The sequence below is a fragment of the Aegilops tauschii genome, chromosome 5 (genome assembly GCF_002575655.3).
Source record: "Aegilops tauschii subsp. strangulata cultivar AL8/78 chromosome 5, Aet v6.0, whole genome shotgun sequence".
Taxonomy (NCBI): domain Eukaryota; kingdom Viridiplantae; phylum Streptophyta; class Magnoliopsida; order Poales; family Poaceae; genus Aegilops; species Aegilops tauschii.
This window is the reverse complement of record NC_053039.3, coordinates 130,351,854-130,368,554: the sequence shown is the minus strand read 5'-3', so window position 1 is coordinate 130,368,554 and position 16,701 is coordinate 130,351,854. Positions and strand designations below refer to the sequence as shown.

The following is a 16,701-nucleotide window of genomic DNA, read 5'->3' as shown; positions in this document are numbered from 1 at the left end:
GATTTAACTAAGAGAATAATAATGTGTGTCACAAAAAATAATATCACTGAAAACTACGTTCAAATATGAATCAATGATATAATTTTTGATGGCATGCATTATTATTTTCTTAGTTAAATCTATGATAAAAATTTGACACAAAATACTAAGATGGTCAATAAACTAGGACGAAGGTAGTAGAAGAGTTAATTAGTTGTTTTTATTATTTTTCTATTCAACATGTAATGTCGTCAGCTAACGGTCCACGCATTTGTGTGCAAAACATGCATGCAAATTGTTCCTGACTGAAAGCTGGCCGCAAGAGACTCCTACCTCAGCGAATGCTTTTAGTCGATAAAGCTCTCGATATTTTTCGCAAAAGGAAATCATTAATGATCCAAGATTGCGCATATACCTGATGCTTATCTCAATCAATATTATATGTGCAAAAATCGTGACATTAATGTACGTATATCTCTTGCGCTTGCAATCTTTGGAGTACATTAATGAACATCTAATATATTTCAACCTCTTGCTATTTATAAACTTGCCGTCCCTGCCTGCCACATTTGGTGTCTTACTGGGACCTTACACTTGACTAGAGCCGAGTTTTTCAAGAGATAGCCAATATGAGAGGGAGCAATCTAGTGCAGGCAACGACGATATTCTTCATCGGATGCCTTGTCGTGTGTGTCCAGTGTACGTACTGGTATTCGTCATTATCATCTTGTGTTAACTTCTTACCGTCGATTTTCCGAAACGTACTTACATATACGCCTGTGGTATTGCATCTACTAATGTTAAATACAATATCTAGGTGGTCTCGACGCTAATGAAATGGTAGTCAAACAAGATGGCCGTGTGGCGAATACAAGTACTGACGCTACCGTTGTCAACTCAACGTCTGTAGGCGACAGCAAGATAACTGTCAAATTTTGCATCCAAAATTTGGGATGCCATCTTTCAGATGGGTACCGTGGTACATGCTACTGCTGCCAGAAAGATGAGATCGAGTGTTTCAGGACGCGGAGTGAGTGTCAGGACATCTGCCCTACGTGCAACCCAAAATGCCCACCTCCGTCGGGGTCTCTTGGATAGAATTTCAGGCTCGAACAAATTGTCCATCGGTAATAAAAGGAAGAACCTAATTTGGTTTGGGCAACTGGCTCCCAACCAAACATCAACGGATATCCTTTGGTCGTCGTGCTTCGATAGGATTGTCTAATATACTTTCTCTCTCCTTTTTCTTTGGGAGATTATGAGGTTGGCTTTGAATGTTTCCACAACATTCCTTGCATAGCGTCGTCTCGGTCAGTTGGCTATATGGTGCCTGTCATGCAAGTGCAATTATGCATGACATGGAAAAGATAAAAACAGAAAATGGAAAACATAAATCAATCATAGATCTAAAATCAACGTTAATTGCAATTATATAGAAACAACATTAATTGTAGTAAATCTTGAAAACGGCATATATTATAAGTATTAATTATGATTATCTACACATCATTAATTGCATTAATGGTAATCAATCTTCAAAATAGCATTAAATATAATTAATCTTGAAGAAAACATTACTACTTGCACAAATAATCTTTTTGATGGCATGCGTTTATTGCTTGATCTTCCATCAAACATATTAGGCCACGACCAATTCTTTGAATTAGATAACACCCCGCACGTTGTTGCGGGGACTTGAAGGAGTAAATCTTCTTGGAATAAACTAAGAAAAGGTTGCATTTGGGTAGATATGAAACTGCTTGAGGTATGTTAAAGGACATTACATCATGCCATGTTGACACAGTTAACAATATGTCGCATGGTAAATGGATGAAATGCATTTAAAGAAAAAAATAAAGAAATACTTCTACTTTGCTTGCCACACTATACAATGCATGGCTGATATGACAATGAGTATTGGAGTAAAAATTGCATGAAAATATAACACCAAAATCATAAAATTGGTTGACTGGAAACTCCATAAACAGGATCTTCACAATTATGTAAAAGCACTAATTTGCTAGAATCAGGTGGTCATGGCTATCTTGGAGTTCCCAACAATGGGGAAGAGATGTTCATGAAGAGCAGCATTGAAAGGAAATCCACATAAGCTACACATTTAAATCTTTCAAGCTAAAAGGTTTATAAAATATTAATCGAGAAGTAATGAGAGCATTGCAGTTATACAATACTGAATGTCCCCGATCACAATTTTACAATATACCATAAATCTAACAGCTTGTGGTTTCTCTCTTCCCGAAGTTCAACTTTAGATCAAAACAAAAGAACAAGGGTAATATGTGGGGCAAGATGGATATCAGCGGTTGTCAGGCTATGAAAATAATTTATGAATGGTTAATCAACATACCATAGTTAATGGAAAAAATCTGAAAATGGTTTGGAATGTCATACTTATAAAGCAAAAGTCTGCAATGTAGAAGTAAATTCACCATAGCTCGGTTTGATAAACTATAAAGCTTGTTGGTGAGGGAATTTATAACACATTTCTTAAAAAAATTGTTAATTTTTACGAATATTTATAGATTATTACTGATAAAAGAGGCATGCCTATTTTAATAACCTATAATCTGGATGGTCTCTCGTTCAAGTATAACTAACAAGTTTGAGTTGATTCAATACAATCGTTCTTTCAAAGTCATATTCTCAAAGTTGTTTTAGGACTATCGTTAGACTTAACAATATCCTAAGATCCGGAAAACATGATCACCAACAACATTTGATCTAGTCTTAGAGGAGAGACTACGAATCATATTTTATCGTTTATTATTCCACACGAGCTTATGAGTTTTCCACTGAATCGCATATTCCATGATGATAGCAGTTATACATAGAATATAAACTCTTAATTATAAACAAGAAAAATACAATAATACAATATTATTGCCTCTAGGGTATATTTCCAACAATAAGAGTTGTGAAAACTTGTGTGTGAGAAATGTTACTCATAAATAATCTCATCCGCTCTTCGTGGAGATGATAACTATTTGGGATACTTACATAGAAAGTGCTACACTACCTTGTGTGTCTTGCAAGCCATCACCAGGCACTAGGGTTCCCTGTCTCCTGTCAGCGCCGCCGATGATCGGCCTCCGCCTGCCGTTTCTTTGGGGCCATGGAGGCGCGATGGGTCTCGGGCTTTGTCGGTGGGAGATCTCCGTTTGTAGGTGTTTTCCCCGAGTTTAGTTACAGTTTGTGTCCTACTCTGGGAGACAAGGCGGTATGTTCCCTGGAGGTGGAATAAGGTTCTTCTAGCCTAGCTCTTGTCCCGGCGATGCGTCTAGCATTGTCGGAAGACGTGTGGAGTTGTGTCTCCGACGGATCTCACGGGATTCGATTAGTGGTTATCCCGGTTGGATCCACTTGTATCTTGTCTTCATTCGTGTGCGTTCATGTGTCTACATGTTGGATGCTTCCAATCTACCCTTCTCTTCATCAGAGACGGTTGTTGTTCTGGTGCGCTGGTCCTGCGGGGCCTTAGTACGATGACTTCCCAACAATCTACTATAAGAGCATCTCTAGCAGACCCCGCATAACGCCACGACCCGCAAAATAACCGCCAAAATGCGGGTCGGCGCGGAAAATCCCACCCGAACAGACCCCGCAAATGCGGCCAGCCCGTAAAAAAATTTTGAGGGGCGCGGCAACATCTCGGCCCCAACCAGCGAATACGCGTCCCCCCCCCCCGGCCCGTCGGTGCCCTGCATATAGCGGGAGCGGTTGGTGGGGGGCATTTCAGCCCGTGCTTTTCCACACCTACCACCTCCCCCTCCCCCTCGCCCCGCCGCCCACGACTGCGGCCAAAGTAGCCGGCGAGATCACGCCGAAGGCCGCCACACGCACAAGGTTGCCCTCCGCCACCCACCCTCCTGCGTCGGCCGGCCGGAAAGTTGCAGATCTGCGGCCCTTCGTCGCGGGCGGCCTGGATTTGGCTTTCTCGGCCGCCGGTGGCTGCGCCAAGCGATGGAACGGTCGGGGAGCACCTCGCGCAGCCCCGGCAAAGTCCCATCGCCGCATGCAGCTACGGGTTCATCCTGTCGCCGCCGCCGACGGTTTGCTGGCATGGATTTGGCCAGCCGGCCACCAGGCTCGGCGCTCGTGCAGCGGCTCTGCGGCTCGCCGATGCCGCTCATATAGTGCGACACTGCATGCGGACAGTGCTGCGGCTAACTTCGAGCATGCCGAAGCACCCCGGATGGGTGTTCTTCAAATGCGAAAATGACGGGGTACGTGTTCTCTTCTTTCGGCTTTGGCACCGCATTCTTTGGTTCAATTGCGATAGCTCATTTCGAACACCATCATGTGTGTAGGAAGATGGATGCTCATTTTGGTTTTCGGAAGGCGGATACATTGATTTATTGATAGAAAGAAACTTAATAGACGTTGGTGCACTCTTTAGTAGAATCGAAGGCAATGAAGAGGTTGCATGTGCAACTAGAGGGGAAGCAACGTCTACTTCTTTAGAACCAAAGAAGAAGAATGAAGAATGCAAAATCAAGAATCCACAGATCAACAATGAATGCATGAAGAAGATATTGGTCCAACTAGTGGGAGCAGTTATGGAAGTTAGAAATCTTATAAAATGCATAATTATGGTTCTTGTTTTCTTTGGTCTTACTATTCTAGCAAAGATTTGGTGATACCTATGTATCCAATGTTGTTGAAAAAGCAAAGAAATGCATTATCTTGTGTCAAATTGAGGTGCAAATTTAGGATTTGCTGGCTGGCGGGGGCGGCGCCAGACCAGACCCCGCAAAGCCGACCCGTAAAAGAGCATATTCCGCAAATATCCTTTTATACGGGTCCGTTTTGCGGGGTCTGCCTCTGCGGCCGTCCACGCCGGTCCGCAAAGTCGTTTCTCCGCGAATGGCAAACCCGTTTTACGGGTCGGCGGGATGCGGGGTCTGTTAGAGATGCTCTAACAAGGTTTGTTCAACTCCGGTGAGGGAGGGGCGATGACGCTATTGTGTCTTCGGCTCGCTCCAATGCTTGTACTTGTTGCTCGGTGGTCTGAATATATTTTTTGTTACTTTTGATGTTCTTTATACTGCTTTGACAGTTGAAGAATAAATCTGAAGTTTTTCACTGAAAAAAAAAATCATCCTTTGTTGAAAACAATCGAATGGCCAGAGCCTTCATTAGATACTAAGATCTGGAAAAAAAATCAATGCCAGAAAATGATATTTTTATTTACTTGAAATATGTAACCACCCAAGGAAAATCTCATTTCTATTTTCAACGCATGCACAAATTATGCAACTCGAAACCACAAAAATAAATAAATTGTGCAACCCAATAATCCATAGCCGGCCTAGTCTTCGTGTTCGACAATAGCCGGCCTGATTATTCATTACGGCTCCCCTCATGTCAACACCAAGGATATACAGGCCCGACCCTCATGTAAACACAAACAAACTAATCATAACTAATTACCACCAAGACATCACAGCGTATATGTAGTTATGTACCAATCAATCAGTTCATGAGTTGACGGCCCTGCAGTTTCTCCTGATCTCTCCCTGCCCGCCGGTGAGCACGCCGACGCGGCCCATCTTGCGCACGGCGTTCTTGAACTCCTGCAGGAAGTAGCCTTCCTTGGTCAGCGCGTGGATCATGTCGGCGGCGCGGCGGTCGGCGAGCAGTGCGGCGTCGGAGCGGAACAGGCCACGGCCGAGCTTGAGGTTGACGTAGTAGTGGGAGTCGAACCGGGCGGGGCTGCCGGGGTCCATAGGCACGGCGGTGACGTTGTTGGAGGGCGACCCACACGCGGCGCGCAGCTGAGTGGCGTAGGCGGCGTTGAGGGTCGGGTCGGTGGCGGGGGCGACACCGGCGGTGGTGGAGCTGAAGAGGCGGCTGCCGAAGAGGTTGCAGTGGCCGACGCCGATGGTGTGCGCGCCTGCATGGCACACATATATAGGAGTTGATTAAAGAGTTTTGCCACTAAAATTAGACGTGCAGTTTCTCCGTGAACAGTGAAATGTAAAAAAATTCCAAAAAATCTGATTTTTTTTGTTGTGACAAACATTGTTGATTGTTTCAGATGTGTGGAAAGTTTCATGACAAAAAAACATTCTTACTTAAGACAAAACAATATATATGCTCTAAAAATGTTTTTTGAAAGCATTATGGAGAACATCTTCTTCTTTTTGGTCTGGACTTCCATGAATGTCATTTCATCATGAAACTTTGGATGCAAGTGAAACATTCTATAAAGTTTGTCACAAAAAAATCAGTTATTTTATTTTATTGATTTTCTTAATATTTTCTTGCATTTTACTGGTGAAGAACACTTTCGAGTAAAATTTTACTATATTCAGTACATACACTTTTTAGGTGATTACAATTTATTTTTTTGCGGGGAGTGTTCTAAATACTCTTATTCGTGTATTCTTTACACCCACAAGTGTGCAGCACAATTGGTTCATCGAATTGTCGTAGTTTGACTCTAGCCAACGCAAAGTGGTTTTTAACGGCGGGGCTACGAAATGGTGAAAAAAAAACCCAACTATTCACTTTGATATTCATGCACCCCTTTATGGTTCGTGCACAACTATTCATGCACTACTATCCTGGATATTCATGCACCACTGTAGTGTCAGATTCATGCACAACTATCCTGGCCAGACCATTGTTGCCATTATGGTTCCTTGAGCACTGTACTGATGTAATCTTTGTGCAATCATGTTAGAACAAAACCTTGCTATATTGTGCTGGAATGTTCGTGGTCTAAACTGTCCAGATCGCCAATCCGTCGTCCATGAAACAATTGCTGCCTCCTCCTGCCATCTAGTTTGCATCCAGGAGTCCAAACTCCAGACCATCGACTCTCATGTGGCTGCTTACCTGGGAGGATACCGCCTCAAGAACTTCGCACACAGACCGGCTGATGGAACTAGAGGTGGAATCTTACTGTTGTGGGACGACTCTGTGGTAACCATCTCAAGTGTTCAGTATGGCACGTACTTTCTTTCTGCTACGGTTGCTCTCAACAATGCTTCAGATACAAAGACTTTCAAGTTAACCACGGTCTATGGACCTACCAGAAGCATCCATAAAGACGACTTCTTCCTCGAGCTTACCTGCCAGAAGCCGCCTGATGGAACAAAATGGCTTGTCAATGGAGACTTTAATCAAATATACCGTGCTAGAGACAAAAACCGAGCTAATGTTGATCGTAGCCGTCTTGTGCGATTTCGAAACACTCTTGCAAATTGCAGACTAAAAGAGATTCATCTTCAGAACCGGAAGTTCACTTGGAGCAACGAGCGATCTAATCCAACATTGTGTAAACTAGACGGATTCTTCTGCAACGATAATTGGGATATCGAGTTCGGCTCCCATATTCTACACGCTTTATCATCTTCGCTCTCTGACCACTGCCCGTTACTGCTGGCTAATGATGATGGCCCGCGGAAACCCAAAACCTTCCGCTTCGAGAACTACTGGACTAAGATGCCCGGATTCAAAAAGGTTGTCGCTGATGCTTGGGCTGAGGACTCCATTCATGTGGAGCCATACCAAAGGCTTTTCCACAGGCTAAAGACTACAGCTGCTAGACTTCGCTCCTGGAGCAAGTCTCTTTTCTCAAACGCAAAAATCCAGCTTCACATGGCTCTCGAGGTGATCCTTCGTCTCGATTTGGCCCAGGAACATAGAGAACTCTCCCATGATGAATGGGATATTCGAAGAAGGTTAAAGAGGAAGATCATTGGGTGGGCTGTTTTGGAAAAATCAAGAAAGAGGCAAAATTCGAGGATAACTAATCTGAAAGAGGGAGATGCTAACACCCGTTACTTCCATTTGCGGGTCAACCATCGTAGGCGAAAAAATTTCATTCACCGCCTCAAGCACAACGGTGGCTGGGTCACGGAACACAAGCTTAAGGAGAACATTATCCACTGTCACTTCAAGAACATCACTAAAAAAGGCCCCGCGCGCAAAACAGATATCAACTGGGACATTCTTCCTATTCCAGATTGCGACCTTCATGAGTTGGATGAGGCCATCTCCGAGGAGGAGGTCAAAGCCGCAATTTTTTCATTGCCAAGCGATAAGGCACCGGGTCCGGATGGCTTTACCGGGGCCTTCTTCAAATCTTGTTGGACCATAATTAAGGTTGATGTCATGCTGGCTATAAACCGGTTCTCAAATCTCCATGCCTCCCATTTGCACTGGTTGAACACTGCGGATGTCGCCCTTATTCCGAAAAAGGATGGTGCTGAAGACATCTCTGACTTTCGCCCCATTAGTCTGATTCATGGCATCGCGAAGATCATCGCCAAAGTCATGTCCAACCGTTTGGCTCCCCACATGAATGACCTTGTTTCCCAAGCTCAAAGCGCCTTCATCAAAAGAAGATGTATCCATGATAACTTTATGTACGTTCGCAACCTGGCCCGACGCTTTCACCGCAAAAAAACCCCGGCTCTGCTCTTCAAGCTTGATATCAAAAAGGCATTCGACTCGGTCAGATGGGACTTCCTCCTCGACTTGCTGAATCACCTGGGCTTCCCACCTCGCTTTCGAGGCTGGGTCTCGACCCTCCTGTCTACTGCTTCGTCGAGGGTTCTTCTCAATGGTGTTCTTGGATGCCCAATATCACAAGGTTGTGGCTTCAGACAGGGGGACCCCCTCTCCCCCCTCCTCTTTGTGCTTGCAATTGACCCTCTGCATCATATCCTTCAAAAGGCCACTGAGCAAGGCAAGTTGGATCCTCTTGATGGAAATGTGATGGTTATCCGTGCCTCCTTATACGCGGACGATGCTGCGGTCTTTCTTGCGCCAATTAAATCCGAGGTCAAATTTTTTGCGGAAACCCTTGCCTGTTTCGGTGAGGTCACTGGCTTGATCACAAACTGCTCTAAAAGTATGGTTTCCCCCATCAGATGTGATCACTTGGACCTTGATGATATTCTGCATTCCTTCTCGGCTAACCGATCTACCTTCCCGCTGAAGTATCTTGGATTGCCTTTGTCGGTCAAGAGGTTGAATAGGATTCACTTTCAGCCCCTGGAGGACAAGATTGCGTCCAAGCTTTCTCCATGGTTGGGCATGCTAATGGCTTCTCCGGGAAGGGCTGTGCTGGTCAAGCTGTCATCACGGCCATTGCCATTTATTATATGACAGCGTTAAACCTTCCAATTGAGGTTCTGGAAAAGATTGACTCTCTTCGGCGTGCTTTCCTTTGGGCTGGTTGTGACAAGGTCACCGGTGGCAAATGCAAGATCAACTGGGAACAGGTCTGCAAGTCCAAGGTCCATGGGGGGCTAGGTATCCTAAATATGAGGAAGTTTGCGTCCGCGCTTCGTATCCGTTGGCTTTGGGCGGAATGGTTGGATCCGGTAAAGCCGTGGGTTCGCTTGGGTAACCCCTGCGATGAGAATGATAAAAACATTTTTGCTGCTGCCACCAAGGTGTTGTTTGGCAACGGTATTCGTGCTTCCTTCTGGGAGTCTGCTTGGCTAGATGGCATGAGACCCAAAGACATCGCCCCGAAGATTTTTGACCTATCAAAAAGAAGGGGATGTTCGGTTCAGAAGGCTTTGGATAATAACTTCTGGGTCTCTCAAGTCAAAACAGACGGGATCACCTCCGCTACACACCTGACCGAGTTCGTCAACCTTTGGGAGAAATTATCTGTGGTGCAACTCAACCCTGACGTGGCTGATTCTATCTCTTGGAAGCTTTCTAATGATGGCTCTTACTCCGCGTCCTCGGCCTACAAGGTCCAGTTCCTGGGCTTAGTTGACTCCAACATGCAACAGTTGGTGTGGAAGATCTGGGCTCCCCCCAAATGCAAATTCTTTGCTTGGCTTGTGATCAATAATAGGATATGGACGGCCGACAGGCTCCAACGCCGTGGATGGCCTAACTGTGATCGCTGCCCCCTCTGCAAGCAAGTTCAGGAAACCGCGGCTCACCTCCTTTTCCAATGCCGCTACACGGTTCGAGTTTGGGAAATGATCAAATCTTGGCTTGGCTTGGTTGATGTGAACCCTACAGCTTGGGTGACGGTCCATTCGGTGAAAGCCTGGTGGAACCTCATTGACTCCAACGCATCGCAGTCTCGACGGGCGATGATGTCTCTTATGATGTTGATCTCATGGGAAATTTGGAACGAGAGGAATGCACGCGTCTTCCGTAACACCGCGGTGCCGGTTGGGGTTCTTGTTGCAAGAATCAAAGATGTTTCAAAGTGTTGGTGCCTTGCAGGGGCCAAATATTTGAGTACTGTAGTGCCGCGAGAGTGATGTCTTTGTAATTCGGCCTTTGGCCAAAAACTCTAAACCTTCTTCTTAATCAATGAAAGTGGCAAATCTTTTGCCCAGTTTCAAAAAAAAAATGCACCCCTTTAGTATATGCATGTATGCCAGCCCACTCATCTGTATCAAATGATTATATCAAAGTGAGTGGGCATGAGACATTGGGCCAGACTTAACTGAGGCTGCACTGCATCAGTTCCTGCTCCTCTGGTCAAGAGTAGTGACTGTGCAGCTGGATACGGGCACGCCGGACTCGGTTAACTGGGCGTGGGAGAAGGACGACATGTTCTCGGCACGCTCGGCGTATGCGGCAAGGTTTGCGGGGCTAGAGGTGGTGCCTACAGCTGCATTTACATGGGGATCGAGAGCACCACTGCCATGCCGATTCTTTGGGTGGCTTGCTCTCAAGAATCGGTGTTGGACTTCCGACAGACTCGCCAACCGTGAGCTACCCCATCAGGATGCGTGCCCTTTCTGCAACCAGCAAGAGGAAACAATGAGTCATCTTATGGTGAGCTGCACCCTCTCAAAAGAAGTGTGGCACCGGATGAGTGTGGCCACTGATCGGCCGGAGCTGGAGCCTTGCGCCAACGACACCCTCGGATCATGGTGCTTAAGGCAAGAGCAGCGACGAGACCAACGGCAGACCATGAGAGCCTTGTGCGTGCTGGGCATGTGGGTGATATGGACGCACCGGAACGATATCTTCTTCAACGGTGCAAGCCCCTCCACAGTGTAGGTACTCAGGCGGATCGAGAGGGAAGGAAGGACGTGGAGGCAAGCAGGGCTTTTGAAAGGGGACTTGGATGGAGTGTTTGCGGGACTAGCAGGGGTGGGGTTCGGTGAGTAGTCGACTCATGTAACTACTCCATGTGGAGGCGGATGTAAGAGCCGTGTAAATACCATTGTATCACTGTGGATGAAAAGTTTTTCCCCTCTTCTTTATAAAATGATACGCACACTCGTGCGTATTCGAGAAAAAAATCAACATAGGCCACACACACACCTCATCTCTTCATCGATCTCTCTCCTCACATGCATGCATGGCATGAATATGACAGCCCACTCTCTTCTCTCTCACACAACAAAACATCTCTTTTGTTCCTCCTTGGATATTATAAAAATTATATCCTTTTCAATTAAAATGTTGATTCTGATTATCTTTTTTATATCTGAACTCGTAGCGTCAAACCTTTTCAACAAGACCTATCTTGGATATATTTTAAACATGTTTGAATTTCGAAGTTTTAATTCACTTATTCACCCAATCTATTTCAATGTGTGAATCTGCTTATTTTAGTGTGTCGTGACGATAATTGTGAGAATTAATTTTTTTTTTTTTGAAATGATTGAAATCTGTTTTTCTCAAATGAGTGAAATGTGTGGACTTATTTTCTTTAAATGAGTGAAACCAGTTTTTTGAAATGAGTGAAAGTAGTTTTTGAAATGAGTGAAACATGTTTTTTTGGACCGAGTGAAATTATTTTCTGAATTGACAGAAATCAGAGTTTGAAATAAGTGGATTCAGTCATTGAAATGGGTGGGCTCTAAAATAAGTGAAATTAGAGTTTTAAAATAATGAAATAATTTGGAATACCATAATCGATTTTCGAAACGAGTGAAAAATAACTGATTTCATTCATTTGAAAAAATTAGTTTCACTCATCTCAAAGCTGATTCAAACATTAAAGCCCACTTTCACTAACCTAAAAAGCAAATTAATTTAATTGAAATCACTAATTTCACTCATTTCAAACACCAAGTTTGACTCATTCAAAAAGAGCAAATTTCAGTCTTCAAAAAAATATTCCACTCTTTTCAATAACTGATTTCACTAATTACAAAAATGAATTTTGTTCATTTCAAAACAAAATGATTTCACTCAAGTTCAAATATCTGGAACTAATTTGAACCCTTCTGAGAGATAATATTCGATTATTTAAAAAACATTTTAAGTGATATCAGTTCTTCATGCGCATTTCACACATTGATTGATTTGTTTCAAACTTTTGAACCAATAATTTTATTACAACTTGTTTTGAATACAAGTGAAACAATAAAATTTGTGAAATTGATTTTAAGTACGATTGAAATAGTAAGATGAAAACTAGTTCAAATCTATCCATGATTCACCTTGTTGTGAAGATCTTCTCGCTACGAATTCAAATATATAAAATAATCAAAAAATATTTTTGTTTCAAAAGATATCTATCATCCAAAATTTCACAATTTTTTCGATAAAGGGTGCTTTTATTAACTCAAAATGTAGCATCAAGCAGATACAAAGCATGATGAGTAACACCCGGTATCTACATAAAGAAGATGCACACAACCAAACACCAAAAGTCTGACAAAAAAATGAAAATAACCGAGTCATCCAAAAATTCACAATGAAAGTGAATGTAAGTCTTGATCATGGGAGGTGAGAGAATATTTTGTCATGCATGCAATCGCTTCTTTCCCCCTACTAGACTCTCTCCCTCCTAGTAACAAAAACTGGCAAATGCTACGTGAAACAACTCCACCAATCCCCAAAACAACACCCGGTTGATCTTTCCCAGTTACATAACCAACCGCTAGAAACACCAAATTCCTCTAGCCAAGTAAGAAGAACAATGATGGACTTTCTTGACTCAAGTAGTATTTGCATGGGTCCACTCTTTTGCATTGTGCGCTAGCTAGCCCATGCTGTTCAGGTGGTGCAATCTATTATATGGTCCAGACAGCTCACTTTGTGGCATTTCACAATTGGGACTACTACGTCGCTACATCAATTAGAAGCAGTGTACTCTTGTTGGGACTACACTTCACTGAACTGTACGCCATAGATGAAGCACTTAACCAATGATAGATATCAATGGCCAAATAGAATCCAATCTCTTGCGCCACAGCTGCTTGGATTTGATATGATGTTGGTTAGGAGTGCTGGTAGTTGGTAGTTAATGGTAACCACCACTAAGGCATGCACTAACTGGGAGTATTGTCAAGTGCATCACATGTAGCTGTACCAGCTGCATTAATTCACGCGCATGCATGATATGCATCTCGCCTCCTTTGGTTGATAGTACGTAGATAGATCAAGTGATAATTCCTTGATGAGACACTGCCCACTTAGTTTTGCTGCCTGATTGAGCAGGGCACATGCATGCATGCATGCATGGATTACAACTCAGTGCTGGCCTTTTAGTGGAAATGGCAAAACTTTTAGATCGAGTTTGCTTTTGACTTGGCCATGAAAACGGATTTTCTGACAACCATGAGCATTATTGCCATGCAAGCATATTGTTGTTGTTTCCTTTTAGATTTCTTAGTAAGGCTCAAAATAGGCTTCTTACAGAAGTCAGCTGTCTATTAATTATTGATGAATGATATGACCTATTTTTAGGATTTTTGGAAGTGCATTGATAGGATTAATCTGAGGTACGCGATGGATCCACTTAAAAACAAGCAATCGTAGCACGATGACAACGCCGTGATTCGTTAACGAGGTTCGGCAAGTGATATGTTATTAGCTATTCATATTACCTTCTGTCCCTAGTTAGTTTGTTGGTACTGTACTGTTTTTTGGCTATTTTGTTGGAACTTCTGCACCATCGCATTGCCGTGGTTGTATGACTTGCTTTGTCCTACTTAGTTTTATCTAAAGTCAGGCGATAGCCTTCTCCTTTAAAAAAAAGGTATACAGTAGTGACTAGTCTTATTTTTAGCTCGAAAGGGCCGTATGCATGGCAGCTTTCCTTGGCTGCGTTTCTTTTGGCTACCTAGCTTTATCGGCAACGGGCGGCCATGAATGGCCGGCGGCCTCTACCATGCATCGACCGGCTTGGTCGTCACATGAATGGACGCACGCACTCATGCATGCTTGCCCGGTGGTTGCTCCGTCCCTTTCGATCGCTAGCCACTTACCTACACTTGGCTCTGGCCTCTGGCCAACATCCACCGACATGCGTGCATGTGCACCGTCTACTGCGGCGTGCATGCTCACCACGCGGGCGCGCACTCGCCAACAAACAGACGGACCCGTGCTCGCCGGTCCGCCGTCGATCCATCGGTGCATCATCGCTCATGCATGTCCATGCAATGGCTACCGGCCGGCCGGCCAGTCGCCGTCGCCCCGGTGTAGCGCCTGTGCACTGTGGCCACTCTCTCGTGCCCATCAACGGGAGGTCGCCGTCGCCCCGGTGTAGCGACTGTGCGGTGTGGCCTTCTCTCTTTTTTTTTCTTTTTTTCTTTTTTGTAGAAACAGTGTCCTCAGATGTGACATCGGAGCGTAACTAAACACGTCGTTCGCTCGAATACTATGTTTCTTTCGTCTCATATAATAACAGAAGAGAACGATCTTAGATTCTGACAACGCTCGAACACTATGTTTCTTTTTTTAGGAGAAAATACTATGTTTCTTTCGTCTAATAATAATAATAATAAACGAGAACAATCTTAGATTCTGATAGTGCGGCGCACACGGCTCCAATTTTTGGCGCATGTGATCATTAGTACATTCACTAGTTTTCTTTTGGTTTAGCTAACGACCAATTGTCTTCAAAAAACTGTGATATAGATGCCTTGTCATTTTGAAATGAAAGTAGTAACACTTATGTACATGTCAGTTGATAGTGTAAATGAGTAGTTTTCCCTCCGCCCAAAAATTTTAAGGGGCAAAATACCCTCTCTCTTTTTTTAGTCTCAGCCCTCCTCAAAAGAATTTCTTCACAAACTAGTCAAAGTTGGGATGTGACCCGTGCAGGATTGAATCGTTGCTCCGCTAGTAAAAATAAATGTCTTTAGTTTAGTACTTTTTTTTTTAATTTTGGAACAAAGGAAGTACTAAAGTTGTACTACTTTCTCCGTCCTAAAATATGCGTTTTTGGGACGGAGGGAGTTGTATCGATGAGGAGATTCTGTGTGGACAGGTATCGACCAGGCCGTAGGTGTATAATTGTACTCCCCCGTTACAAAATATAAGCATGTACTCTTGTTAAATTTAATGATGTTCCGCGCAAAGATAAAACTTAACGATGTCGACTTGATATGTACGTACCCGAGAGAATGACGAGGTCCTTAACGTCGAGGCCCTTGCTGGCGAATTTGGCCTCGAGGGTGGTGAAGTTATCCGACGGCGAGGGTATGTTGGACAGCGCCTCCGACGCGCTCGACACCACGCCGTCGCGCCGCCCGAGCTGCACGTCCCACAGGTCACGACCGAACTGCATATGCATGCAGCGCACGCGCGTCAACTCTTGCATATTCCATTTTGTTATTCAGCCGTACATGCATGCATACATTGTACTACTTTAATTGACTGGTGCAAGCACGATCGACTGGCCGACCTGGAAGGAGATGGCGTCCCTCGCAGCGAGCGCGACGATGTCGGCGCAGGAGACGACGCCGGGGCAGACGGCCTCCAGCACGGCCTTGGCGGTGTCGATGACGTCGAAGCCGCCCAGCGACCCGTTCGGCCCAGCGTCCTTCTCCGCGGTGTTGCCCGCCGTCGAGTCGATCAGCAGCGACGCGTCGCACCCCTACGTACACGAATCAGCACGGCGTCCGTCAACCATGCATGCGCGCGTGCGTGAACGCTACCGGTTGTCACGTGCGTACGTACCCTGACGAAACAGTCGTGGAAGAAGAGGCGGAGCAGCCTCGCGGGCAGCGCGGCGGGGTCGGCGGCGACGCGGGCCAGCACGATGTCGCGCACCACCGCCTCCGCCGCCGGGCAGCTAGGCCTGTAGAAGTGCGCCTTCAGCAGCGCCGCCTCGCCTCCGCCGGCCAGCGCGCCGACCAGCACGGCCAACAGGAGCAGCGGCGACGGCGCTGGTCTGGCCATCGAGCTAGCTCTAGCTAAGCCGGCGTACGTAGGATGACGCGAGAGAGCGATGGATAGCGATCGGCAGGTGAGAATAATGGGAGCTCAGCTTATGGGTGTGTGGCAAAGGCTGTGTCCGTGTGCGCTTATTAAAGGCTTAAAGCCCGGCCACAGCGTGCGCCCGCCGGCATTCATCTCGGCCAGTGCGGTGAGGTCCCAAGTAGAAATCGCAGCTCGGCTAGCCGTCCGATTGTCGTCGACTACCGAACGGGTTACGTTTTGCGTGGCGGACCTCGGTTGGGTGCACACGCGCGCCGTTCCAGCTATGGGTAACAGCGAACCTCTAGCTACCTTACCAGCTCGAGTGCTCCGAACAACGGAATTAGTTGGCCGTCGCCAGTACAGAGACAGTATCCACCGCGCATCACACGTAATACACACAAGGCTACTGCCTAGCTAGTGTAGTAGGAGTACAAAACAATCTCTATGGACGTAATGGCTAGCCTACAAAACTTACGATCCGATGCACCAGATCCGAAGTGCAAGGGCAACTCCAACGGGATCACCAGATGAACGGCATCGAATATCCACGGACACATCAGGGCGTGCCCGTCACCTAAATTGCCCTCAGTTGAAATG

At 45.3% G+C, this 16,701-nt stretch overlaps 1 protein-coding gene and 1 long non-coding RNA gene across 2 annotated transcripts; one reads left to right on the top strand and one right to left on the bottom strand.

Annotated features, from left to right (window-relative positions):
• The first annotated feature begins 203 nt into the window (after nt 1-203).
• LOC120964412 (uncharacterized) lies at nt 204-1,238 on the top strand. The gene is made up of 2 exons (XR_005756560.3): nt 204-678; nt 797-1,238. It is a non-coding gene; the product is annotated as an uncharacterized lncRNA (long non-coding RNA).
• A 4,010-nt stretch (nt 1,239-5,248) lies between these two features.
• On the bottom strand, nt 5,249-16,196 carry LOC109735019 (peroxidase 24). Its single transcript, XM_020294214.4, has 4 exons — nt 15,862-16,196; nt 15,587-15,778; nt 15,298-15,463; nt 5,249-5,893 (listed from the first exon to the last, which is right to left on the bottom strand). Exons 1-4 carry the CDS (start codon nt 16,081-16,083, stop codon nt 5,478-5,480), a joined length of 996 nt encoding a protein of 331 aa, XP_020149803.1. The 5' UTR covers nt 16,084-16,196; the 3' UTR covers nt 5,249-5,477.
• Nucleotides 16,197-16,701: the final 505 nt, after the last annotated feature.

Coding starts and splice junctions, on each gene's coding strand:
- LOC109735019 (XM_020294214.4), bottom strand. CDS start 16,083: ATGGCCAGACCAGCGCCGTCGCCGCTGCTCCTGTTGGCCGTGCTGGTC. Junction 15,779..15,861: donor TCCACGACTGTTTCGTCAGG/GTACGTACGCAC, acceptor TCGTGTACGTAG/GGGTGCGACGCGTCGCTGCT. Junction 5,894..15,297: donor GGACCTCGTCATTCTCTCGG/GTACGTACATAT, acceptor TGTGCCATGCAG/GCGCGCACACCATCGGCGTC.